Source organism: Bufo gargarizans, chromosome 5, assembly GCF_014858855.1.
Source record: "Bufo gargarizans isolate SCDJY-AF-19 chromosome 5, ASM1485885v1, whole genome shotgun sequence".
NCBI classification, from domain to species: domain Eukaryota; kingdom Metazoa; phylum Chordata; class Amphibia; order Anura; family Bufonidae; genus Bufo; species Bufo gargarizans.
The window spans coordinates 172,684,732-172,711,357 of NC_058084.1; the positions used below are offsets into that span (position 1 = coordinate 172,684,732).

General features: G+C 42.0%; 1 protein-coding gene across 1 annotated transcript in view; it reads left to right on the forward strand.

Annotated features, from left to right (window-relative positions):
• The window catches only part of LOC122939368 (collagen alpha-6(VI) chain-like), a 169,480-nt gene that overhangs the window by 63,963 nt on the left and 78,891 nt on the right, over positions 1-26,626 (forward strand). Inside the window, exons 2-7 of the mRNA XM_044295434.1 lie at positions 12,132-12,223; positions 14,705-14,805; positions 14,895-15,482; positions 18,785-18,847; positions 20,307-20,927; positions 23,755-24,315. Coding sequence (XP_044151369.1) covers positions 14,739-14,805; positions 14,895-15,482; positions 18,785-18,847; positions 20,307-20,927; positions 23,755-24,315 — 1,900 coding nt within the window. The 5' untranslated portion in view covers positions 12,132-12,223; positions 14,705-14,738. The remainder of the gene's footprint in view (positions 1-12,131; positions 12,224-14,704; positions 14,806-14,894; positions 15,483-18,784; positions 18,848-20,306; positions 20,928-23,754; positions 24,316-26,626) is intronic.

Consider the following 26,626-nt stretch of genomic DNA (forward strand, 5'->3'; position numbering starts at 1 on the left):
CCCTGACCAACGCAGTTATTGGAAAGGTCCACCTAACGACTGAAACATGGACAAGTGCTTGAGGCCAGGGATGCTACATTTCCCTGACGGCACACTGGGTGAACGTTGTGGACGCTGGGAGCTAGTCATACCCTGGGGTGGCACAGGTGCTACCGACACCAAAGATTGCGGGCCCTACTTCCATTAGGATTTACGCCACCACATACATTAGTGGCTGCAACCCCCCCCCCCCCCCCTTCTCTTCTTACACCTCTTCCTCCACTTCCACCTCTGAATTGTCATTTTGCAGCACCAGTCAGCCATCAATCAGTTGCTGAAAGCAGTGTAGCACTGCAGTGGGGAAGCAGAAACAGGCTGTGCTGAAACTTATTTGCTTAGGTGACAAACAGCACAACACCTCAGAGCTGTGGCAGGGTATAAAGGACCAGACTGAGCTGTTGCTCTCGCCACTCAACCTACAACCAGGCATGGTTATGTCTGATAATGGCTGTAACTTGGTGGTGGCTTTGGAGCTCGGCAAGCTCACACACATACCAATACCATGCCTATTCCACGTGTTAAACTTAGTGGGTCAGCGGTTTCTCAAAACCTACCCCAATTTGCCTGAGCTACTGATGAAGGTGTGCTGCGTTTTTGCCCATTTCCGAAAGTCATCGACAGCTGCGGCCAGTCTGGCAGCTCTGCATCAGCGCTTGCAATTGCCAGCTAACTGACTGTTGTGCGATGTGAGCATGCGTTGGAACTCCACATTTAACATGTTGGCCAGCCTTTGTGAGCAGCAGAGGGCAGTAGTGGAATACGAGCTGCAACATGGTCGTCGCCTTTCCAGTCAGCTTTCACTCTTTACAAGCGACGAGTGGGCATTGATGTCTGCCCTCTGTGAGGTTTTGCGCAACTTTGAGGTATGAACACAGATGGTGAGCGGCGATGCCGGTATTATCAGCTTAACTTTCCAACTTCTGTGTCTACTGAAACGTTCACTGCTCACAATGAAGATGGACGCTTTGCATGTGGAAGAGGTGGAAATGGGGGAAGACAGTACACAGGGAGATAGCCAGACCACCCTTATTTTGTCTTCTCAGCGCGAATTGGATGATGATGATGATGAGGAGGAGGAGGAGGAGGAGCAGGAGACGGTTGCCTCCGCTACAGAGGGTCGTACCCATAGCAGGTTTATTCCCTCTGTTCATTGTGGATTGGCAGAAGAGGAGGAAGAGGATGAGGAGATTAAGAGTCATCCTCCTGATGAGGACAGCGAAGTCTTGTCTGTTGGGACTCTGGCACACATGTCAGACTTTGTTATGCTGCCTTTCCCGTGACCCTCATGTTGTACGTATTTTGGCCAACTCTGATTACTGGTTGTTTACCCTTCTCGACCCCCGCTACAAGGAGAACTTCTCATCTCTCATTCCTGTGGTGGAGAGGATGAGCAAAATGGTGCAATACCAGAAGATCCTTGTGGAAAAATTGCTCCAAAAATTTCCAGCTGACAAAGCTGGCGGTAGAGTATGTAGTTCGTTGGCCAACCGAGGAGGGGAGACGAGGGGAACACACATTAGCTCTAACAGATACAGGGCAACACTCTCCAAGGCCTGGGACAGATTCATAACTCCCCGCCACCACCCTCACCCTGAGGCACGGCCTACTGTCACAAGGAGAGAAGAATTTTGGAAGATGGTCAAGGAGTACGTAGCAGACCGCTTCACCGTCCTCAATGATTCCTCTGTGCCTTACAACTATTGGGTCTCCAAGCTGGACATGTGGCATGAACTGCTGCTCTATGCCTTGGAGGTGCTGGTCTGCCCCGCGTTTTGTCAGAGCGGGTATTTAAAGGGATTCTGTCACCAGGATTAACGATCCGGAGCCCAGCACCACCTACTACTTTATATTCACTGCACTATCCTGACGTCATGTTATCTCTGCGCCGTAGTCTCACACATGCGCAGTGGACAAGTGGAAGCCGATGCCAGTAGTCCGCACGGGCACAGACTACAGTGTCCACTGCGCCTGCACGAGACTACGGCGCAGAGATGACATTATGTCAGGATATTGCAGTGAATATAAAGTAGTAGGCGGCGCTGGGCTCCAGATGGATGGGCGCGGCCGGGCTCCAGGAGATCGTGGGACAACCCCATGGGCTCCTGACAGAGGTGATTGACATATGAATAAGATCGATTTTTATAAGAATATAAGGCACACAGGTCATAAACAGAGGGATGATTGGAAACACTGCATTAAGGCTAATGGGCACATATAAATATCTCCATATCGTTAATCCTGGTGACAGAATCCCTTTAATGCTGCTGGGGGCATAATAACTGATAAGCGCATCTGCCTGTCAACTGAAAATGCTGACCGGTTGACTCTTATTAAAATGAACAAGGCCTGGATTGCCCCCGACTTCTCTACTCCACCAGAGGAAAGCAGCTGAACATAAAGGCACTCTAAAAGTGGCTTTTATGATGTATTGAATACACTGTATTCCCATGCACCCCTTCCACCACAAAAAAGGGTATATGGTTCAATCTTCATTTTCTCGTCCTCCTCCTCCATCATGTCAACATGCTTATTAGGTTGTCCTTGCTCCTAATGTTTTAGAGGGTCAGCTCAGCAGCACACCCTCAACCATAATTTTTTCGATGGTCAGCTCAGCAGCAGGCCCTCGCCCCTAATATTTTCCATGGTCAGATCAGCAGCAGGCACTCTCCCCTAATGCTTTACATGGTCAGCTCAGCCGCAAGCCCTCGTCCATAATGTTTTAGATGGTCAGCTCGGCAGCATGCCCTGGGCCATAGTATTTTAGATGGTCAGCTCAGCAGAAGGCCCTCACCCATAATGTTTTAGTGGGTTACCAGCAGGCCCTCTCCCCTAATGTTTTAGATGGTCAAATCAGCAGCAGGCACTCGCCCCTAATGTTTTAGATAGTCAGATAAGCAGCAGGCCCTCACCCCTAATGTTTTAAAGGGTCATCTCAACAGCAGGCACTTGCCCCTAATGTTTTAGAGGGTCACCAGCGGGCCCTTACTCCTAATGTTTTTGAGAGTCACCAGCAGGCCATCAATCATAATTTTTCAAGGGTGTGAATGAGGCCCTCCTTTATGTGATATACAGTTTGTATCGGAGTGCCTCTTCCTTGTAATTTTTGACAGCACTTGCCCTTTATAATCAAGTAAATATATAGGAAAGAATGTTTCCTAACAACTTCTCCTCTAAAATCAATTTTATCTTTGGTTTTGTGCGCATTATTGTCAGTCTGTAAAATTGGCGTACTACTCGGACAACATCATTCCCAGCAGCGACCTGGGAGTCCAAGATGCAGCCAGACACCCTCCCCATGCTGTTCCCGAACCATTTCAGTGGTGTTTCCATCAATTTCTGACCTTTAATGTGAACCAGACACCCTAACCTCTTCAGAGCAGGGGGTGCCTGGTTTAATGCTCGGGTTTTCTCATTGACTTCCATTGTGCTCGGCTGCTCAGTAGAGCACCCAAGCATCCCATGGTGTTCTACTCGAGCACCCGAGCACCCAAACACTTTGGTGTTTGATCAAAACTAATAGGGAGGAATCATTCCACAGCATTTATTCTAAAGCCTTTTGTGGCGTGTATTAGTGGAAAAAGAGAAAATATATTTGCCATTCAGCGCTGCAGTTATATGTTCTAAAGCCCTTTTTGTTGTGTAATAGTGGCAAAATAAAAATATATTTGCCGTTTAGTTGTGCAGTTATATGTTCTAAAGCCTTTTGTGGCATGTATCAGTGGAAAAGGAAAAAATATATTTGCCGTTCAGCAGTGCAGTTATACAGTAGAGACCAAAAGTTTGGACACACCTTGTCATTCAAAGAGTTTTTTTTATTTTCATGACTATGAAAATTGTAGATTCACACTGAAGGCATCAAAACTATGAATTAACACATGTGAAATTATATACATAACAAAAAAGTGTGAAACAACTGAAAATATGTCATATTCTAGGTTCTTCAAAGTAGCCACCTTTTGCTTTGATTACTGCTTTGCACACTCTTGGCATTCTCTTGATGAGCTTCAAGAGGTAGTCATCTGAAATGGTTTTCACTTCACAGGTGTGCCCTGTCAGGTTTAATAAGTGGGATTTCTTGCCTTATAAATGGGGTTGGGACCATCAGTTGCATTGTGGAGAAGTCAGGTGGATACACAGCTGATAGTCCTACTGAATAGACTGTTAGAATTTGTATTATGGCAAGAAAAAAGCAGCTAAGTAAAGAAAAACGAGTGGCCATCATTACTTTAAGAAATGAAGGTCAGTCAGTCCGAAAAATTGGGAAAACTTTGAAAGAGTCCCTAAGTGCAGTCACAAAAACCATCAAGCGCTACAAAGAAACTGGCTCATATGCGGACTGCCCCAGGAAAGGAAGACCAAGAGTCACCTATGCTGCGGAGGATAAGTTCATCCGAGTCACCAGCCTCAGAAATCACAGGTTAACAGCAGCTCAGATTAGAGACCAGGTCAATGCCACACAGAGTTCTAGCAGCAGACACATCTCTAGAACAACTGTTAAGAGGAGACTGTGTGAATCAGGTCTTCATGGTAGAATATCTGCTAGGAAACCACTGCTAAGGACAGGCAACAAGCAGAAGAGACTTGTTTGGGCTAAAGAACACAAGGAATGGACATTAGACCAGTGGAAATCTGTGCTTTGGTCTGATGAGTCCAAATTTGAGATCTTTGTTTCCAACCACCGTGTCTTTGTGCGACGCAGAAAAGGTGGATGGACTCTACATGCCTGGTTCCCACCGTGAAGCATGGAGGAGGAAGTGTGATGGTGTGGGGGTGCTTTGCTGGTGACACTGTTGGGGATTTATTTAAAATTGAAGGCATACTGAACCAGCATGGCTACCACAGCATCTTGCAGCGGCGTGCTATTGCATTCGGTTTGCGTTTAGTTGGACCATCATTTATTTTTCAACAGGACAATGACCCCAAACACACCTCCAGGCTATGTAAGGGCTATTTGACCATGAAGGAGAGTGATGGCGTGCTGCGCCAGATGACCTGGCCTCCACAGTCACCGGACCTGAACCCAATCGAGATGGTTTGGGGTGAGCTGGACCGCAGAGTGAAGGCAAAACGGCCAACAAGTGCTAAGCATCTCTGGGAACTCCTTCAAGACTGTTGGAAGACCATTTCAGGTGACTACCTCTTGAAGCTCATCAAGAGAATGCCAAGAGTGTGCAAAGCAGTAATCAAAGCAAAAGGGGGCTACTTTGAAGAACTTAGAATATGACATATTTTCAGCTGTTTCACACTTTTTTGTTATTCCACATGTGTTAATTCATAGTTTTGATGCCTTCAGTGTGAATCTACAATTTTCATAGTCATGCAAATAAAGAAAACTCTTTGAATGAGAAGATGTGTCCAAACTTTTGGTCTGTACTGTATGTTTCAATGCTTTTAGTGGCGTGTATTACTGGCAAAAGGAAAATATATTTTCAGTTCAGCGGTGCTGTAATCTGTTCTAAAGCCCTTTTTGTGTGCATTAGTGAGGGAAAAAAGGGCTTATTAGCGGTTGTGTGGTGAGAAAATTACAGACTTTTTGGGGTGTTTTAATTTCCTTTTTATTTATTTATTTGATCTAACAGTATGTCAGACAGAAAAGTGCCAGCAGCAGAGTAAGGAGCTGTGGCAGCAGGGGTCACTTTGAGAGGCCTGAGATCTCAGTGTCAGCTAGCGTTCGTATCGTGACCAGCAACCCAGCGGTTCTTGAATTGTTGACTCGATCTTCGACTTCGTCACAAGTGACATCATACACCCCCAGCGAAGAATCAGTGGATTTGTCAGACACAACCCTTATTTGGCATGGCCCGGGAGCAGGCCCTGTGCCTTCACCTTTCCTCAACCTGCCTCTGTCCTATTCTGTTTCCTCACCACGATAAGTACTAAATGCTGTGGGCTCAGTTCCATTATACATTAAGGGCGAGCTACTATAAGACAGTCAGCAGCTACTGGCAAGACAAGATGTGGAGGAGACATCTTCCGTTTCCTCCACTAGGTGGGCAAGTAGTGATAAGTATAGTAGCGTGGGAGCTGGTGTTTCGAGTGGTCAGGCTCCTGACCCAGAGACGGTTGAGGAGGACATAAGTGACGTGCAGACAGTACTCGATGACGATGATGTAGCTGATTGCATTTGGGAGCCAGGTGAGGAAGTGGCTTTATTATCATCGGGAGTGTGGCAGCTTGCCCGTGAGCCAGCGGTGGAGCCAGCAAGTCTATAGCGTGGCCGGAGGTGAGCAGGGTGGCAGCAGTGGGAGGTGGGGAGCCAAACGTGCCCGGGATAGACCACCCACTTTGCAGAAGCTTACCTGACGGGAAGTAGCAGTGAATGGGTTCACAGAGGCAGCAGCGTTAGGAGTCAGTCAATGTGTAGTGTTGGGGATAAAATCACTTACTCTGCGGTGTGGCAGTTTTTTGTTTGATGCCGGAGGAGGTGAACATGGCCATATGTAGATTCTGTGGGCAGAAGGTAAAGCGTGGCCTGGGTGCCAATGTTGACACCATGGCCCTGCGTCAACATATGCAGCGTCATCATAAAGTGGCCTGGGAAAACCGTGGCTCTGATGTGGTGGTCCAGCCTGCCGCAGCAACCGCTGCATCACCCAGTTGCACGCAGCCGAATTCAGGCAGGGAAGGCTCCACCACCTCAGCCAAAGGGAGCTGTCTGTCCTACCCATCATCTGCGGGTCTGATGCTCTTGCTCTTCAACCTCCTACTCCTTGTCAGTCATTCAGTCAGCAATCGATCACCGAAGCGATTGCCAAGACACAACAGTATGCATGCACTCAACCAACGGCGAAGAAGCTGAACGTGCTCCTGTCCAAGTTGCTGGTGCTGCAGTCCCTTCCTTTCCAAGTGGAGAACTGATGGCTTGTGCCGAGCCGAGGTAGAGAGTCTCAAGCATTAATTTATTTGCCAAAAAGGCTTTACCAGCTCTGCACACACATGTAGAACTGAAGGTGGACCAGTCCTTGAGCCTGACGGTGTCTGCCAAAGTGCATGGCAGTGCCGACGTGTGTAGCTGTAACTAAGGTCAGGGACAATACATGTCCTTTATGGCCCACTGGGTGAATGTGGTTCCTGCACAGCCACACCAGCAACTTGGCCAGGTGATGCCGCCGTTGGTCCTGCGACAATGTCTGCCTCTGCCTCCTCCACCATGTCCTCAGCCTCTACTGCAGGGACAATTTAGTGCCCCTCCAGCATACCACATGTTCAGGGCACAGCGGTGTGACGCTGTTCTGCACCTCGTTTGCCTGGGCGAACAGAGTCACACAGGGGAGGAACTGCTCCATGTCCTTCATCAATAAATTGAATCCTGACTTAAATTGGAACTATGGTGACTGACAACGGGAGGAACATGGTGTCGGCTCTGCGTCAAGGAAGGCTGAGCCATGCTCCCTGCATCGCACAAATGTTCAATCTTGTTGTCAAGTGGTTCCTAAAGTCTTCCACCCAACTGCAAGACATTCTAAAAATGGCCAGGAAACTTTGCATGCACTTCAGCCACTCGTACACCGCAAAGCACACCCTCCTTGAGCTGCAGTGGCAGAACGGCGTCCCCCAACATAGGCTGATATGTGACGTTTCCACCCGTTGAAATTCAACCCTCCATATGTTAGACCAACTATACGAACAGAGAAAGGCCATAAGCGATTTCTTGATGATTCAAGCGGACAGGAGTACTCCCCTGTGTAACTTCGATGTCAGCCAGTTGCAGCTTTTGCGTGACACATGCTTTTTGCTCATGCCCTTTGAGGAGGCCACGTTTTTTATCAGTCGCCAAGACTACAGGATGAACAATGTCATTCCACTGCTTCATGTCCTGTTACAGATGCTGGTAAATCTGGCTAGTCAGGGGACTGGAGATGTGGTGCCTAGATCTCATGGCCACATGAGCCCTGTGGGGACAGAAATGGAGAAGGAGGAGGACATTGGAGCAACATTTTTTACACAGGTGACAGGAGAGGAGGAGCAAAAGGAGCAGGACCAGCCAGAGGAGCTAGAGGGTGATGAGGAATATGAGTCAGAGGAAGCAGACACATTGTGGCAGTATGCAGTAGAGATGGAGGCAGGGAGTCCCTCCGAGTCACTTGCACAAATGGCCCGATGCATGCTCACTTGCTTGAATAGTGACAGCCTAATTTTCACCATTCGGCAGACAAATGACTTCTGGCTCTCCACCTTGTTGGACCCTCACTACCGGTCCAAAATGGGGGCCCTTTTTTGCACCCGCTGAGAGGGAGGACAAACTGAACTACTGTAAAGACATCCTATGTAGTCAGCTGGCCGCTGCCTATTTGCACCATCGTCCATCCTCTCGCAGGTCTGACCAGGGAGGCCCTCTGCACTCAAGTTCCACTGCCATGGCTGCTGTGGCAGGTTGGGGGGTAGGAGCAGTTCCAGTTCCATCAGCAGCAATTTTTAGTCTAGCATCACTGATGAGCAGCTTTCTTTACCAGCCTACTGAAGAAACTACTCACCAGCAGCAGGTAGACCTGGAGCAGGACTTGAACCAGCAGGTGGTGGCATACTGGGACAGCACCCTGCCACCCCACATTGAAGATCCTCAGGAAATCTGGGCAGCCAAACTGGATTTGTCGATTGGTCGTAACTGGCAGAGTATGCCCTGGAAAAGCTGTCCTGCCCATCCAATAGTGTGGCATCAGAGCAGGTGTTTAGTGCGGCGGTGGCAATATTACCCCAAGAAGAACTCGCCTGTCCACCCAAAATGTGGAGCAAATGACCTTTGTCAAGATGATTTCGGAGTGGATCAGCCAGCATTTCCACCCACCAATGCCTAATGCATCAGACTAGATCATCCATGGTGCAACACAAACACTTTGACAAAAGAGACCGGTATCTTCTGGTTACTTGCCTCAGCTACTATTCTGATGCTGCTACCCGCCTGATGCCACCCAATTGATGCCAAGTGCTCCATCATTCACTCACCATCTTCAGCTGGTTCTGTTATTGCCACCCACTTCCACACTGTCACCTTGCCACTCTGTGGCATCCTGATCCTGCTGCCACCTCCACACTATGTAATCTTGCACTCTGTGGTCTCCTTATGCCGCTGCCACCTCCACACCATATCACCTTGCCACCCTGTGGCCTCCTGATGCTGCTGCCACCTCCACATTATGTCACTGGGTCACTCTGTGGTCTCCTCATGCTGCTACCACCTCCATACTATGTCACCTTGCCACCCTGCGGCCTCCTGATGCTGCTTCCACCTCCACATTATGTCACCTTGTCACTCTGTGGCCTCCTGATGCTGTCTCCACCTACACACTCTGTCAGCAGATTACTATGTGGTTTCCTCATGCTGCTGCCACCTCACCACTATGTCACCAGATCAATCTGTGGTCTTCTCATGCTGCTGCCACCTCCACACTATGTCACCTTGCCACTCTGTGGCAACCCGATGCTGCCACCACCTCCATACTGTCATTGTGCAACTCTATGGCCTACTTTTGATCCTGCCGCCACCTCTAGACTCTGTCACACTCTCTAGTCTCCTCATGCTGCTTTCACCTCACCACTATGTCATAGGTCCACTCTGTGGACTTCTCATGCTGTTCCCACCCTTCCCACTTCATGACTGGTCCACTATTTTGCCTTTCAGCACAACTGACATCATCATTTATTTGGCCCATATTCTTATCTGTCAGAAGGAAGGAAAAATGAGACGCACAACGGATCCTGTCTGTGTAGCAGCTGTAAGGCCTGTATGGTCCCATAAAAATTGGCTTGTGATTTGGTAGCCAAAGGCAGGAGTGGGTACAAAACACAGAAGACATGCAAATATTTTATTCATGTGTCATCTCTGTTTTGGATTCACTCCTGTTTTTTTGGGCATTAGCAATACTGATGTATTACTGACCAAGTGCTGACCGAGTGAAGGCGGATGCTCAACAGACAGGATCCGGTTTTTGTGGCTTATTGTTCTGACAGATCAGAGGAAGGGCAAAATAATCAGTGATGTCGACACAAAGTTACTGCTGACATCCTCTCCACTCTGTCGGGGGGCTCTACTTGTATAAGCGTTGAATAGAACAGGTTCTGTAGGCATCTATGTGGAATCAGCTGATGACGGTGTAAAAAGAGTGTGCTTCTTCTTGGCGCTAACATCGACCTATAAGGCTGAGTTCATACTTGAGTTATTTGGTCAGTTTTGGCCCCATGACTGCCCTAATAAGTGAAGTGCGCAGTGATTCTAAGAGTGACGCCCGAGAAAATGTGCGGGTGCGTTGCGGGAACACGCGTGATTTTTCAGCGCGAGTGCAAAACATTGTAAAAATGTAACTCCCCTCATCCACTTGCTCGCGCAGCCCGGCATCTCTTCTGTCTGTCTTCTGTGCTGTGTGGAGGAACAGGACCTGTGGTGACGTCACTCCGGTCGTCACATGATCCATCACATGATCTTTTACCATGGTGATGGATCACGTGATGACCGGAGTGACGTCACCACAGGTCCTGTTCCTCCACACAGCACAGAAGACAGACAGAAGAGATGCCGGGCTGCGCGAGCAAGTGGATGAGGTGAGTTAAAAAATGTTTTGTTTTTTTTTAACCCCTCCAGCGCTATTTTACTATGCATTCTGTATTCAGAATGCTATTATTTTCCCTTATAACCATGCTATAAGGGAATATAATAATGATTGGGTCCCCATCCCGATCGTCTCCTAGCAACCGTGCGTGAAAATCGCACCGCATCCACACTCGCTTGCGGATGCCGGCGATTTTCACGTAACCCCATTCATTTCTATGGGGCCTGTGTTACGTGAAAAACACACAAAATAGAGCATGCTGCGATTATTACCGCTGCATGCCGCTCATGTGAACAGCCCTATAGAAATGAATTGGTCGGAATTCAGTGCGGGTGGAATGCGTTCAACTCACATATCGCATCCGCGCGGAATACTCGCCCGTGTGAAAGGGGCCTAATAACTATCCTTTTGCTCTAATAGTGTAATCACTTAAATGTAACATCATTATATTCACACATAAAGTTTCATTTGATTACTACTACTCATGCCATGCCTTCAGCACATTATCTGTATGAGTACACATTTACTGTGTTAGTCTCCATGTTGTTTTAGCTCTTTCTGGAGGCCATTTGTGTAAGCAGTTTCTAGCTAGAATATATTACCTTGTATGTCTTATACAATCCACTGTATTTGTCACCTATCACCCTGCTGACATTATCAAGTCAGCTCATAGCACCCATCCTTTTTTTTAGATCATCTGACAGCCATGCAGCATTTCTAATCATCTTCCACACTCAGATAATGTGGCATTGCTGTTTCATTCCATCCTTGCAAAAAAAGTTGATTTGGATGTTACTCAGGACTCAGGAGTTAAAGATTAGCTAGGACGTAGTTTAGATGCCCCAATCACTCATAAGGAGGACAGAACAACTCCTTGGTGCATTATGTTTATTTGTCAATTAATGCAGTTTATATAAAGCTATGTATGCTGACATTGGCTCTTGGATTTGCAGTTCGGCAGCTCCATAAACATCCTGCCAAGCAGGGTAATTATTCCAGTCTCTTTTACCATACGAAGAGAGTTGAGTGCTAAAAATGATTAACCCTTGTTATAATAATAATAATTTTGCTATACAGCCTCGATGTAGCATTCAAGCTACTGTGGCCTGTGATTGGCTGCAGCAGTCTTGGGATTAAGCCACTTCCTGGTCCCATGGGAACCAGACGCATCTGGGATTGAAGAAGCAACCATGGATAGGTGAGTAGGGTTTATTATGTTCAGGGGCACAATTTAGGACCCAATGAGTTATGGGCTCCAAGGCTCAACAACCTTTAACCTTTGTTGTTGCCCAGCACCCAGGTCTCATGCCCTACAAGTTTTGACCCCCACATGTCTTAGCCACACCTTGCTTGACTGCAAAATTGGTATATAAGATCCACAAAACTCATACAAATTGAGGTCAGACTTTTTTTTCACCTCTTAACTTTATGGTAAATTTCATATGCAGTTTTACCCTTTGTAATTGCTGTTTTGTCTGTAGTCTACATTCTTTGTACGGCTGTTTTCCTCATTCTTTTCATTCTTATCTTTTTCTCTTATTTGAACAGAAATGTTTGTTGCAAATTGATTGGAACAAGCGCAGGAGTGCAGCAATAAGTAGAAGCTCCTAAGATCATTGATAGAGACAGTCAAGTAGAAGGTAACAACTCATACTCCTTGATGATTTATTTAAGTATCTGGAAGTTAATCACATATAGTGTTCAGACTATTATGCACATAACTTTTAGAATCTTTTTTTTCTTATAAGAACAGTGCCTAAGGTTTTGTTCACACTTTCTATACAGTCCTCCTGTTAGGAATTCCACTTTCTAGTATTGTTGATAAAAAAATAGGATTATTAGAAAACAGAGGAAACACAGTTGATACGTCTTGGTTAAATAAGAAGCTAGGATGCTAATATACTGCTTAATTATACAGGACATATAATAATGACATATGAGACTGTTATTCAGGTAATGCTTTATAAAGCTTCACAAAAGTGCGAACAAAAGGCATCCAATTTTTTGCTCAAATCTAAACGTTTCTCTATTTTAGAAACGGAAGGTTTGTCATTGAGAGAAATGGGTAATTTATTATTCAGAAATATGCCTATATTAAGCGTATTTCTGGTAGGCCATTCTCATACATTGTTTTCTCTGTCTAGGCTAGGAAGCTGGCTTACCTTTAGACTGGCGCTGGCTCTGGATGTGCCAAAGTTATGTAGAGGCCTGCACCTCATTATAACTTCGGCGGATCCACTGCCAGGTATAGGGGTTATTAAGACCAGTAAAATAACTGAAATATAAAGTGGCCTAAATGGGAGGAAGCGCTCAAAAACCCCAAACACTGTGGCGTGTTTATAACCGGGGGAGCAATTTCTCTGCATGTGATCCGTTGCTAACAGCAATCCCCAGCAAAAATGTATACAATGGAGGATGTCGGCAGCGGACCAAATGCACCACGATGGCATCCTACACAAGATAGAATAGTGTGTGGATGCAAATATAAAAATACATAAATCACCGAGAAAGGTGCACCACAATGATATGCAACTGACAACTCTGGCAAATCCCTACAGCTGATGGTAGGAGCTGAGACTTTAGCCACTTTTGCACCATCGTCAAGGTATCTCAGTGTGGCATGGGTTCCTACCATTAGACTACCTAAGGTGTGTGAACACGGTCTGAGAGGTGCTAAGATACAACTTACAGCCAAGCTCCCACATACCTCCATAGTGAAATCACTCAGGTAGTTGGAGAGATGATAAGGCTGTAAGCACATGTCTAAAAGGCCATTCTTAATAAATGATCCCCTATGTTCTCATCAATCAATTTTTAAGCTCTACAAACAAGGATAGTTATTGTTTTTTTATGTATAATAATTTTTATCCTAACTTTATGTGTAACAAGCAAACATGTTAGTTCTTCACACATTTAAGATTATATTATTACAGGCAGCTGCAGTAAAAATATTTTCCCAGGACAGTGGCTGAATGAAGTTGAGTGCTTGTAAATTACTTTTCTGAGAAATGTGCCACTTTTCTTGTATCACTTCTCTTCACCCACTAATCTTAGCATATAGAAACAATAATCAACCAAAATAGTTGAAAGAAAGCTGAAAGCTGACAAAAGTCTTCTTTTTTGGCATTAATCAAATTCAGAAGGACTACTTGAACTTTAATTAAGCATCACAGCAACATTAAACAGTAACATTTTTAAATGAATTTCCATTTTTTTTATCATTGTTTCTCTTTAGTCCCAAAATTAGCACAGCTTTATTTCTTAATATAACTTTATATCAGTTGGAGCTTTGTTTTTATACTATAGATATCAAAACCCCTGCATAGCCATACACAACCCTTTCTGCATCAATTGAGATTTTTAGTTCATTTGAATTTTTTCCTTACGGCCTTACAAAAGTCATGACTTTTTTTAGTTTTCCATTGACATACAGTAGCTGTATGAGGACTTGTTTTTGCAGGCCAAGTTGCATTTTCTATATTGCGTATGGTGAATTGGAAAACTGGAAAAAAAATTAATGGTATAGAATTGGGAAAAAATGCTTGTACTATTGTTTTATAGTTTTCTTTTTATGCTATCCACTGTTCAGCAACAATGACACATTCTCTTTATTCTGTAGGTTAATACAATTACCGTGATACCAAATATATATAATTTTAATGCTTTCAAATAATCAAACTTTGAAAAAAGAAATTTTTCATCGCCACATTCTGATATCCATAGCATTTATATGATTCTCTCTACAGAGCTGTGTGAGGGCTTTATTTAGTGGGAGGAGCTGTAGTTTGATTGATACTATTTTGGGGTATGTATGAATTGATGATCACTTTTCATTCAATCTCTTTCGGAGGTAAAGCAAAACAAATATGGCAACTCATATGGGACCTTTGGGATAAATACATTTATAATTTAATAATTTGCTAATTTTTGGATGTGGAAATACCAATGATGACATGTATGGCAGATGTTGGGATGGGGCTGACTTTCTGATTCCCTGCAGCCACCAGTAGAGGAGCTTAGGAGGGAACATGTTGTATATAATTATGCCATTTTGTCATATAAGTTGTTTCTTTAAAATCATGTTTTTTGATATGTTGCTTGTTGTACATTTTTATCCTTAGAACCATTCAATATCTACATTGTGGTGCTGTGAAAATGAAATTTGTGTATGTTTTACTTTTGATGGTTAGCTACCTGAAGCTATCAACTGGTCAAGATACCGGTAAGCCTATCAATACAAAATACTGGACATTAAATTTCAAGAATTTCTCCTTTATCTATTTCATTGTTATTTGTTCTTTATTATTACAGTCCCGGAATATGCAGATCTTGTATTTCTGGTGGACAATTCAGATAATATGGGAAAAAACATCTTCAACCAAGTGAAATCCTTTATATTCAAAACAGTTTCTCAAATGCAAATAGGTTCAAACCAGTATCGGATTGGTTTAGCACATTATAATGATGATCTAAAGGTTGATTTCTCTCTATCTACCTTCAAAGCAAAAAACCCAATAATAAGTTATATAAAAAATAAATTTGATTTCCAAGGTGGATCTTTGATGACGGGTAATGCCCTTGGCAAAATTAGGGAATCTCTATTTAATGAAATAAATGGAAGAGACAAATCAAGGTTTCCACCAGTTCTTGTTTTGATCACGTCTGGGCCTTCTCTTGATGATGTTCAAATACCAGCTGATGCTCTTAAACAGGAAAGTGTCAGGATTATTGCAGTTGGACTAAAGGATGCCTCTAAAAATCAGCTGGAAGTTATGGCAACATCACCAAGTCTTGCTTTTATGATAAACAATGTCCGAGACCTAACTACATTCTCAAAGGATATGGTCACCACTATCCAAGATGTGGTTAAAAATAATTATTATTCGTCAAGCACACAAGGTGAGATTATATCAGCTATTTTCATTTATTTTTGCCCTTTCTCTATGATGTAATGATATCCCACTAGGAAGGACTTTTATAGAAGTCAAACTAGAGCACAGTGTAATAACCACTAAAATATTATTAACACATGTATAAACTAGAACATGTTCCTTCAAGTCACAACTTTCTACCCATCACTAATTAACTGCAACTAAACATAGGATTATTTTCCACCATGAACAGAAAAAATTCAAATTATTAACTTGTCTTAACCAGTTTGGCCTTCAATATAACAAAACAAGATCTTGTCAGGCCTCTGTTTTTCACTGCATATAAGCAACTTAAAAAACAGATTTAAAATCAATAATCTAAAAATTTATTAACATCACTGATTGACACTACACCATCAAAGAAAAATGTTGGAATAAGAATGTAAAATGTACTTCATATTTTATATTAGTAATAAAGATTATTATTATTATTATTATTATTATTATTATTATTATTATTATTATTATTACTGAAATTAAAATGTGCCAAATTGAAAAGCTTCTTTAGACTGGGTTTACATGTGGGATTTTTTTTTTCCTTTTTGTTAACTGTGGATTTGTCTGCAACCTTGCAGTAATTTTCCATTGAATCCCCAAGTGTAATTTGCTGCAGAATTAGTTTAAAGGAATCTGTCACTTCCTCTGAGCACTAATAATTGCAGAACTACAGTTGCAAGAAAAAGTATGTGAACTCTTTGGAATGATATGGATTTCTGCACAAATTGGTCATAACATGTGATCTGATCTTTATCTAAGTCACAACAATAGACAATCACAGTCTGCTTAAACAAATAACACACAAATAATTAAATGTTACCATGTTTTTATTGAACGCACCATGTAAACATTCACAGTGCAGGTGGAAAAAGTATGTGAACCCCCAGACTAATGACATCTCCAAGAGCTAATTGGAGTGAGGCGTCAGCCAAGTGGAGTCCAATCAATGAGATGAGATTGTAGGTGTTGGTTACAGCTGCCCTGCCCTATAAAAAAAACACACACCAGTTCTGGGTTTGCTTTTCACAAGAAGCATTGCCTGATGTGAATGATGCTTCGCACAAAAGAGCTCTCAGAAGACCTATGATTAAGAATTGTTGACTAGCATAAAGCTGGAAAGGGTTATAAAAGTATCTCCTAAAGCCCTGCTGTTCATCAGTCCACGGTAAGACAAATTGTCTATAAATGGAGAAAGTTCAGCACTGATGCTACTCTCCCTAAGAGTGGCTATCCTGTAAAGATGACTGCAAGAGCACAGCGCAGACTGCTCAATGAGGTGAAGAAGAATCCTAGAGTGTCAGATAAAGACTTACACAAGTCTCTGGCATATGCTAACATCCCTGTTAGCGAATCTGCGATACGTAAAACACTAAAGAAGAATGGATTTCATGGGAGGATACCACAGAGGAAGCCACTGCTGTCCCAAAAAAACATTGCTGCATGTTTACAGTTTGCACAAGAGCACCTGGATGTTCCACAGCAGTACTGGCAAAATATTCTGTGGACAGATGAAACCAAAGTTGAGTTGTTTGGAAGAAACACACAACACTATGTGTGGAGAAAAAGAGGAACGGCACACCAACATCAAAACCTCATCCCAACTGTGAAGTATGGTGGAGGGGGCATCATGGTTTGTGGCTGCTTTGCTGCGTCAGGGCCTGGACGGATTGCTATCATCGAAGGAAAAATGAATTCCCAAGTTTATCAAGACATTTTACAGGAGAACTTAAGGCCATCTGTCCGCCAGCTGAAGCTCAACAGAAGATGGGTGTTGCAACAGGACAACAACCCAAAGCATAGAAGTAAATCAACAACAGAATGGCTTAAACAGAAGAAAATATGCCTTCTGGAGCGGCCCAGTCGATTCACACCAGACACCCCAAGAATATTGCTGAACTGAAACAGTTCTGTAAAGAGGAATGGTCAAGAATTACTCCTGACCGTTGTGCATGTCTGATCTGCAACTACAGGAAATGTTTGGTTGAAGTTATTGCTGCCAAAGGAGCTTCAACCACTTATTAAATCCAAGGGTTCACATACTTTTTCCACCTGTACTGTGAATGTTTACATGGTGTGTTCAATAAAAACATGGTAACATTTAATTCTTTGTGTGTTATTAGTTTAAGCAGACTGTGATTGTCTATTGTTGTGACTTAGATGAAGATCAGATGACATTTTATGACCAATTTGTGCAGAAATCCATATCATTCCAAAGGGTTCACATACTTTTTCTTGCAACTGTAAATAAATAGTACTGCTACTTCTGACTAGGTTATATGTCCATACTCACTCCATTTAACCTGATGTGTATAAGCAATCTGGCTCTGGAATACATTACAAGGACTCATGAGCATGCACATACAATGAAGAAAACTCCAGGATGAGTCCTGTCAATGTATTTCGGCAGCAGTAAGTAGGCACAGAACTTTGGAACAGGACATATCTGGAGTCAGTGGTAGCAGTACTATCCATGTAGTACTGCACTTATAGGTTGCACCGGAGATGATATATTCCCTTTAAAGGGGTTGGCCCAAACATTGGTGTCATACATTGCTAGGGCCACCTCTGCGACCAGCATCTATCTCTAGAACGGAGCCCGCAAAGTGAAGAAGAGTGGACTGTGTATGCTCAGCCAACCTCCATTCATTTCTCGGTTCACGCTCGGCTACAGTATTTATGGAAGTCACATAAAAAAATGAATGGGAAGCATACTACGCAAGCACAACAACCACTCCATTCACTTATACGGGGCTGACGGAAGTAGCCAGAAGTGGGGTCCACACCTATCAGATATTGGGGGCCCATTCTAGTGATATGTCACCAATGTTTGAGATGTGCCAACTCCTTTTAGGATTAGACAAAGATTTCACCTTTTGCATTGCAAGGATTAGGAACAAATACACCACATACAGAGTATAATTTATTCTCTAAAAACCCAATTAATTTCTATTACTGTACTCCATTGTGACTCCGCAACAATGACACAATAACCCAGCATATATTATGTTAACATAAATTCACAAAATGATCACAGATTTTATCTGTCAGTAATAAGCTAAATATTCAAGATACAGAAAACATTTTCTCTCAACAGTTTTTGCATTATATAAAAGAGAATTTAGAGTGATGTTGTTTTATCTAACCCTTTTTACATGGCACACTTTATATCACAAAGGGCACTGTTTATATTTACACTAATTGCAATCAATTTTAAGAAACGTTAGCATGAATTTTTACTGTAACATTTACCTTATTTTGACTTCCTTTCTTTAGGTACTACTGCAGCTTCCCCAACAACTGCTAGCTCATCTGTTTTTTTGATAAATAACACTGCAGGTATTGTTCTCTAGTAGTCTAATTGCTGCATAATGAATGTATCATTTTCTGCCTACCTGTTCTTACACTTATTCATTTATTTCAAGAAATTGTGCACTGTAAAAAAAATAAAAAATCATCAAAGGGGGTCCCGTCCTCTGCTTCAGTTCATAGCACTACTACTCTAGCAGTCTTGAGTTGTTCATGTATTACATCAATGGCAATTCATCTGAATGTTCACAGTATACTGCCTAATATCAGAGGTAAAAGTTTCATTTACATACAGGAATCATCTTCTCTGTGTGGGGATTTAAGTCACTAGTAATACAATGGAAGATTGTCTTTGTCCTCCAGCAAACAGTACACTGTGCAGTCCCCGTTCCAATCAGCCCCTTTAATCTTCCCCAAAGATTTTGCAAAGAAGACCCTATCTTGTTGAAAAAATATGTAGGAGCAAGGAATTACAGTGCATAAACCATTATGGCTGTTGGAATTTAGAAATGTGTTGCTTGGATAGTATACAACATTTAAAGGGAATATGTCACCATTTTTTTCTGCAAGTTAAAACCAGATAGCAATTTATATCCTTTTTCTAATCCGTTTGCAGATTTTTTAATTTTATTTCTAACATGATTATGCTGGCTGCTGTCTTGCCTGTGCTGTTCTTAACAGCATTTAGAGAGCATTTAGTTGGAAAACTGCTTTACAGCAGCCGCATGGGCCATAGACACAATGGGCTGGAGAGGACCCTGTTGACTTCTATGGGAGAGTTTTCTAGGCATGCTCTGTGACCTGTGCAGAGGTCATTGGGGAGCTGATAAGCTGTAATATCACCTATTGTGAATGGTAGATCCTGTGTTATCTATATATAAATATATGTATATCTAATCCTGTCTGTAATGATAAGTAGATAACTGCAGTAAAGGGCTTAGTGGCCAGTGTGAAAACTGCTGTATTTTTATGTTTTTTTTAAAAAATAAATATAGATATTGACATGGACAATTAAAAATAACATCACGAAAAATTATTTAAAAATACAGTTAACATAAAAACGTGATTTAAACAATAGTTAATTTTCTGATAGCAGATTCCCTTAAAGGAGTTGCACTCTATACTATACAATCCACTATACTACGTATTTCAAACCAATTAGCTCTATGTAAAGTATATATTTGTCATGGTTTAAGGGTATTGGGAGCATTTTGATGTTATGTGTGTACTTAAAAAGGTTTGAGGACCATGGAGAAATAGAGATCTTACATATATAAAGATTTTAGTATCTTTTATACAATAAAAAATATTCCTGCAGATTCCTGCAATGCATCATACTGTATTTTACAATTTATAGGGTTAAGATGGACAGACTGATGATTAAAATGATTAAAATTCTTCGGTATTCCTATTTTAAGGGATTCCTATTTTCTAAGTTTAACACAACTGTATTGACATGTGTATTCATATATTTTCTATGCCGTTACAGTTTGCGAAAAAGGTATAGCAACAGATCTAGTGCTGATTGTGGACACATCAGATCATACAAGCAAAGAAAATGAAGAGTTGAAGAATTTCTTAACCAATGTCTTATCTGATCTGGAGATAAGTAATAAATGTGTCCATGTGGGTCTAGTGACATTCAACATCCAACCAAAATTAGTTGCTTCCCTAAAAACTGGAATCAGCAATTCTGTTGTTGAGGAATTTATAGGAGAACTGACAGTATCAAGTGAAAAGAGTGCAAATATTGGAAGTGCAATTAATTTCACAAGAAGTGAAGTGTTTGGTGATGCTTTTGCAAGCAGAAGGAATCAGGGAATAGAACAGCTAACAATCCTGATCACTCATAAGTCCTCAGCAGACAGTGTATCAGAGGCTGCCCATCTGCTCCGACAAGAAAAAGTCAGACTTTTCACTGTGGGTATTTCCCAAGCTAATGAAACCCAGATGAACGAAATTGCATCACATCCAAATTACTATTATAGCATCAAATTGAAGACGTTTGCTGATCTTTCAAACAACACAGACACATTACTGAAGAAGATTGTGAATGCTCTTGAAAGAGATACTCTTTACTCACCAGCACAAACAGATCTGATCAGACACGGTAATATTCTCAGAAATAAATCAAATATTCTGTATGTGACATAGTACATTAAAGGGAACCAGTCATGTTGAACATGATGTTTGATCTTAAGGAACCATGTTATATAACAGGTTGGAGATGAGCGAATTTAAAAAAAAATTGATTCACTGATTTGCCAAATTTTTTGGGAAAAATTTGGTTCGATCCAAATATATTCACGGCCAAAAAAACGGCTATTTCCTGGCTGCAGAAAGCCTTTATAGTGGTGTAGAACACTGTGCATTTTAGTAACACGCATAGTGAGTCTGCCTTGGTAGTGAAGCAATATTCTCTTAGAATCACTGCACACTTCACTTATTAGGGCAGTCACAGGGCCAAAACTGACTAAATAACTCAAGTATGAACTCAGCCTTACAGGTCGATGTTAACGTCAAGAAGAAGCGCACTCCTTTTACATCGTCACCAGCTGATGCTGATTCCACACTGTGCATCGTTGCTGTGCACTGTGCATCGTCGCGTGCGTAAAAGTCGCCGCTATAAAAATAACAATTGACCAAACCCCTCGGATGAACAGCGTTAAAAATATAAAATAAAAACAGTGCCAAAACACCCATTTTTGGGCAAAATTTCCATTTGAATCCTTTTTTCCGGTAATAAAGCAAGGGTTAACAGCCAAACAAAACTAAATATTTATTGCCCTGATTCTGTAGTTTGCAGAAACACCACATATGTGGTCGTAAATGGCTATATAGCCGCACGGCAGGGCATAGAACGAAGGGAACTCCATATGGTTTCTGGAAGGCAGATTTTGATGGACTGTTTTTTTTTTTTTTTTTTACACCATGTCCCATTAGAAGCCCCCTGATGTAGCCTAGACTAGAAACTCCAAAAAAGTGACCCCATCTAAGAAACTACACCCCTCAAGGTATTCAAAAGTTACTTTACAAACTATGTTAACCCTTTAGGTGTTCCACAAAACTAAATTGCGAATGTAGAAACAATTTTAGAATTTAAATTTTTTGTTACCTTGCCTCAAAAAAGTGTAATATAGAGCAACCAAAAATCATATTTACCCCTAAAATAGTCCCAAAACAACAACCACCTTATCCCGTAGTTTCCTAGATGGGGTCACTGTTATGGAGTTTCTACTCTAGGGGTGCATCAGGGGGCTTGAAAGGGTACATGGTGTAAATAAACCAGTCCAGCAAAATCTGCCTTCCAAAAACCATATGGCGTTCCCCTTCTTCTATGTCCTGCCGTTTAGCCAAATAGTAGTTTACTACCACATATGGGGTGTTTCTGCAAACTACAGAATCAGGGCAACCCATTTTGAGTTTTGTTTGGCTGTTAACCCATTTTTTCCAGTAATAAAGTAAGGGTTAAAATGGAAAATTTTCCAAAAAATAGAAATTTCAAAATTGTTTCTCCATCTGCCATTAACTCTTGTGGAACACCTAAAGGGTTAACAAAGTTTGTAAACCCAGTTTTGAATACCTTGAGGGGTGTACTTTCTTAGATGGAGTCACTTTTTTGAAATTTCTATTCTAAGGGTGCAACAGGGGGCTTCAAATGGGACATAGTATAAACAAAACCAGTCCTGCAAAATCTGCCTTCCAAAACCCATATGGTGTTCCCCTCCTTCTATGTGCTCCCGTTCGGCCAAACAGTAGTTTAAGACCACATATGGGGTGTTTCTGCAAACTACAGAATCAGGGCAACCCATATTGAGTTTTGTTTGGCAGTTAACTCTTGTTTTATTCCTGGAAAAAATTGATTATATTGGAAAATTTTCCAAAAAATTGACATTTTGAAATTGTTTCTCAATCTGCCATTAACTCTTGCGGAAGACCTAAAGGGTTAATAAAGTTTGAAAAAACTGTTTTGAATACCTTGAGGGGTGTAGTTTCTAGAATGGGGTCATTTTTTGGAGGTTTCTATTATCTAAGCCTCACAATATGACTTCAAACCTGAACTGGTCCATAAAAAGTGGGATTTTGAAGATTTCTGAAAAATTTCAAAATTTGCTTCTAAACTTCTAAGCCTTGTAACATCCCCAAAAAATAAAATATCATTCCCAAAATGCTACAAACATGAAGTAGACATATGGGGAATGTAAAGTCATCACAATTTTGGGGGGTATTACTATGTATTACAGAAGTAGAGAAACTGAAACTTTGAAATTTGCTAATTTTTCAAAATTTTTGGTAAATATGGTATTTTTTATGCAAAAGAATAAACTTTTTTGACCCAATTTTAGCAGTGTCATGAAGTACAATATGTGACGAAAAAACAATCTCAGAACGGCCTGGGTAAGTCAAAGCGTTTTAAAGTTATGAGCACTTAAAGCGACACTGGTCAGATTTGCAAAAAATGGCCAAGTCATTAAGGTGATATAGGGCTAAGTCCTTAAGGGGTTAAGGCTGGTATCTAATATGCCAGTCTTAAAAAATGACCCCCAAAGTATTCTAACTGCAAGTCTAACTCACCTTTGTTATACAGTGTATACAGTACATATTTTTTTTATACATGAATTTTTATTGGGATTAGAATTTCCATCTATTATTTGAACCAGTTTACATTAAAGGGGTTGTGCATTCACTTTAATGGGAGAGGAAGCTGTATTGACACTTCACTACAATCAAAGGAGGTGCAGGTTAACTGTGAAAAGCATTCATCACTTGTGAGATTGCCATGGCTTTTTACAAACAGTTAATTGGTGCGGGGTGACAGGTAGAGAAGAATAGGTCATCAATATCCTTACAATGCACAATCCCTTTAATGATAAAATCATTATAATGTATTCACGTTTCATTATTATTGATTGTAATGCAAATGTGTTTCTCTGCAGGATGTCAGAAGACAGAACTAGCTGATATTCATCTGCTCATTGATGGCTCTGGAAGTATTTATCCCGATGATTTTACAGCCATGAAGACATTTTTGGTGGAGCTCATAGATATGTTTGAGATTGGGCATCAGAATGTTCGCATTGGGTCTGTACAGTACTCTGATAGCAGTCAACTGGAGATTGGTATTGGTACAAATTACACTAAAACCCAATTGAAAATGGAGATGAAGAACATGAGGCAGCGAGGTGGAGGAACCAACACAGGAGCAGCAATAAATTTCACTCGTGAATTAATATTACATCCCGCTAATATCAGGGAAGGGAATGTGCCTGTGTATTTTATCGTACTTACAGATGGAGAATCTCAAGATAGTGTGAAGGAGGCTGCCATGATCCTTAGAGAAAACAATGTAAATATGTATGCAATTGGGGTTAAAGAAGCCAACCAAACTCAGTTGCTGGAAATCACTGGAGATCCCAAAAGGGTCCATTTTGTGCATGACTTTGATTCTTTGAAAGACATAAAAAATGTTATAGCCCAACAAATCTGTTCTGCAAAAGGTAAATTAAAATTTAATTAACTATGTTGATGCTATACGCTGAACATTTAAAGATGTAACAACTACAGTAAGTAGACAACACTTGGGATATAAACTCTGCTCCGTAATATGCAATCCATAATGTCCATTTAGATATATGGCAAAATCTTTAAGACTTAAGCTAGAGTAACTTTAAATCTCAAGGTCAAACAGTATACAATATTCAGCTTTCACAGTCATCAGGGTTACTATAGATTATGTGACTATAATGTTGAGCGAATCAAAGCTAAACTAATTGACTTCGATCCGAATTTCAGGTAAAATTCGATTCGCCATGAAGCGAATTTCATGGTGCTTTGTGGTAACGAATCAATTTTTACTGAAATGGCAGTAAAAAAAAAAAACATACTCACCTCGTCCACTTGCTCGTGGAGGTGCCGTTGCGGCCATCTTCATTAAAGAAAATTTTCCAAATCTTACGCACATCACAGCATATGCCCAGCGGGATGACATCACCACATCAGCACACCAAGATTTGGCAGTTTTTTTTTAAATCAAGATGGCTGCGATGGCCTTTCTTCAAGCAAATGGATGAGGTGAGTATTTTTATAACCCCTAAAAGCCCTGAATGTGACTGTCAGATGCCCTGATCAGCGTTGAACACAGCATCTAAGGGGTTCAATGAAGGGGGGCGGCGCGATCGCGATGCGTCACTACATACAATGGAAAGAGCAAGACATCTTTGTGTGATGTTCAGGGGTTTCAAGCACAAACAGAGTCTTAAATAACATTGCGGGAAACAGATCAGGAATGAGGGCCCTGCTCGCAAGAGCTTATAATCTGGGGGGGGGAGACAAAAGAGATGAGATGGGGGTGAGACAAAAGGTAGAAGTGCTTTTTTTGTACAATAGTCCAGCCATCTTAGGAAAAATAGGGGAGTAGATTTAAGGCTGCATAAGCGGGTCACCAGCCATATCTGTAGTGCCTCTGAGTGCTTGGGGTGCTGATAGTTCAGTTTTAGAGGAATTAGGCTAGGGCTACACAATGACATGTGTCACATGACATTGATGTGGCACCAATGTTGCGCAATATTTTTTTATAATTCTAGTCTATGGTGTCGCACTGTCACATGCGACATGCTGCGACTGTGACATGTGAGTCACATTGCAGTCGCAGCATGTTGCATGTGACAGTGCGACACCATATGTCTGTGACATTAATGTCGCCAACACATGTCGTCATGTGGCCCTAGCCTAAGTCCTCATACACACGAATGTGTGCCAGCCCGGCCCGTGCTGTGGACAGCAAATTGTGGTCCGCAATGCACAAGCACACCAACCGCGGGAGCCGCCACATGCAGATTACGGACACATTCACTTGAATGGGATCTGCGATCCGCATCAGATAGTCCCCACCGCAAAAATGTAGTGCATGCAATACCTTTTTGCGGTGCAGAGGCACGGACAGAAAGTACACAGAAGCAGTCTGTAGTGTTTTCATGGGCTTCCGATCCGTGCCTCCGTTCCGCACCGCATCTCCCGGATTGCGGACCCATTCAAGTGAATAAGCTAACCTAAAAAGATGTGTTTTTAGGGAGTGCCTAAAACTGTAGATGTTGTAAATTGCTTCTGGTAAAGCATTCCAAAGAACTGGTGCAACTAGAAAGAAGACTTGGAGATGGGTTCGGCTTACGGTGGATGTTAATCGTAAGTCATTGGCTGCACAGAGAGCTTTGTGGGGGAACATAAGAAGTTAAAATTGAATCCTGTACTGTATGGGCAACCAGTGCAATGACTGGCACAGGGCAGAAGCATTGGAGTAGCAGTTAGAGAGATAGATGAGCCGACTGCTGTGTCCTGGATAGATTGAAGGGGGAGTCTGTTTACGTTTATACTGTATTTAGAGGAGAAGATTTATCAAAACTGTCTAAAGAAACTATGGGGGTCATTTACTATGCTGAAAAATGCCTAAATTAGACATATTTCAGGTGCAGATAGTGGCACAACGGTTAGCCCCCCTCACACCAGGTCTAAATAAGTCTTAATAAATGTGCCCCTATGTGTTGCCCATAGAAACAAATCACAACACAGCTTTTATTATACTACAGCAGCATGAAATCCAAGCTGTTTGGTTGCTATGGGCAACACATTTTTTTTTTTTTTTTAGGGGGTTGACAGAAGTCCTCTAAACTATTCCTATCCTGTTCCCTCTGTACTCCTCTATTTAAGGTAAGAGGCATATAGAGTAGTTAACTCTGCCAGCATGAGTGTACTATAGAGTTAGTTATGTTGTACCAGTAGAAGCAGGGGCGTAGCTAGAAATGACTGGGCCCC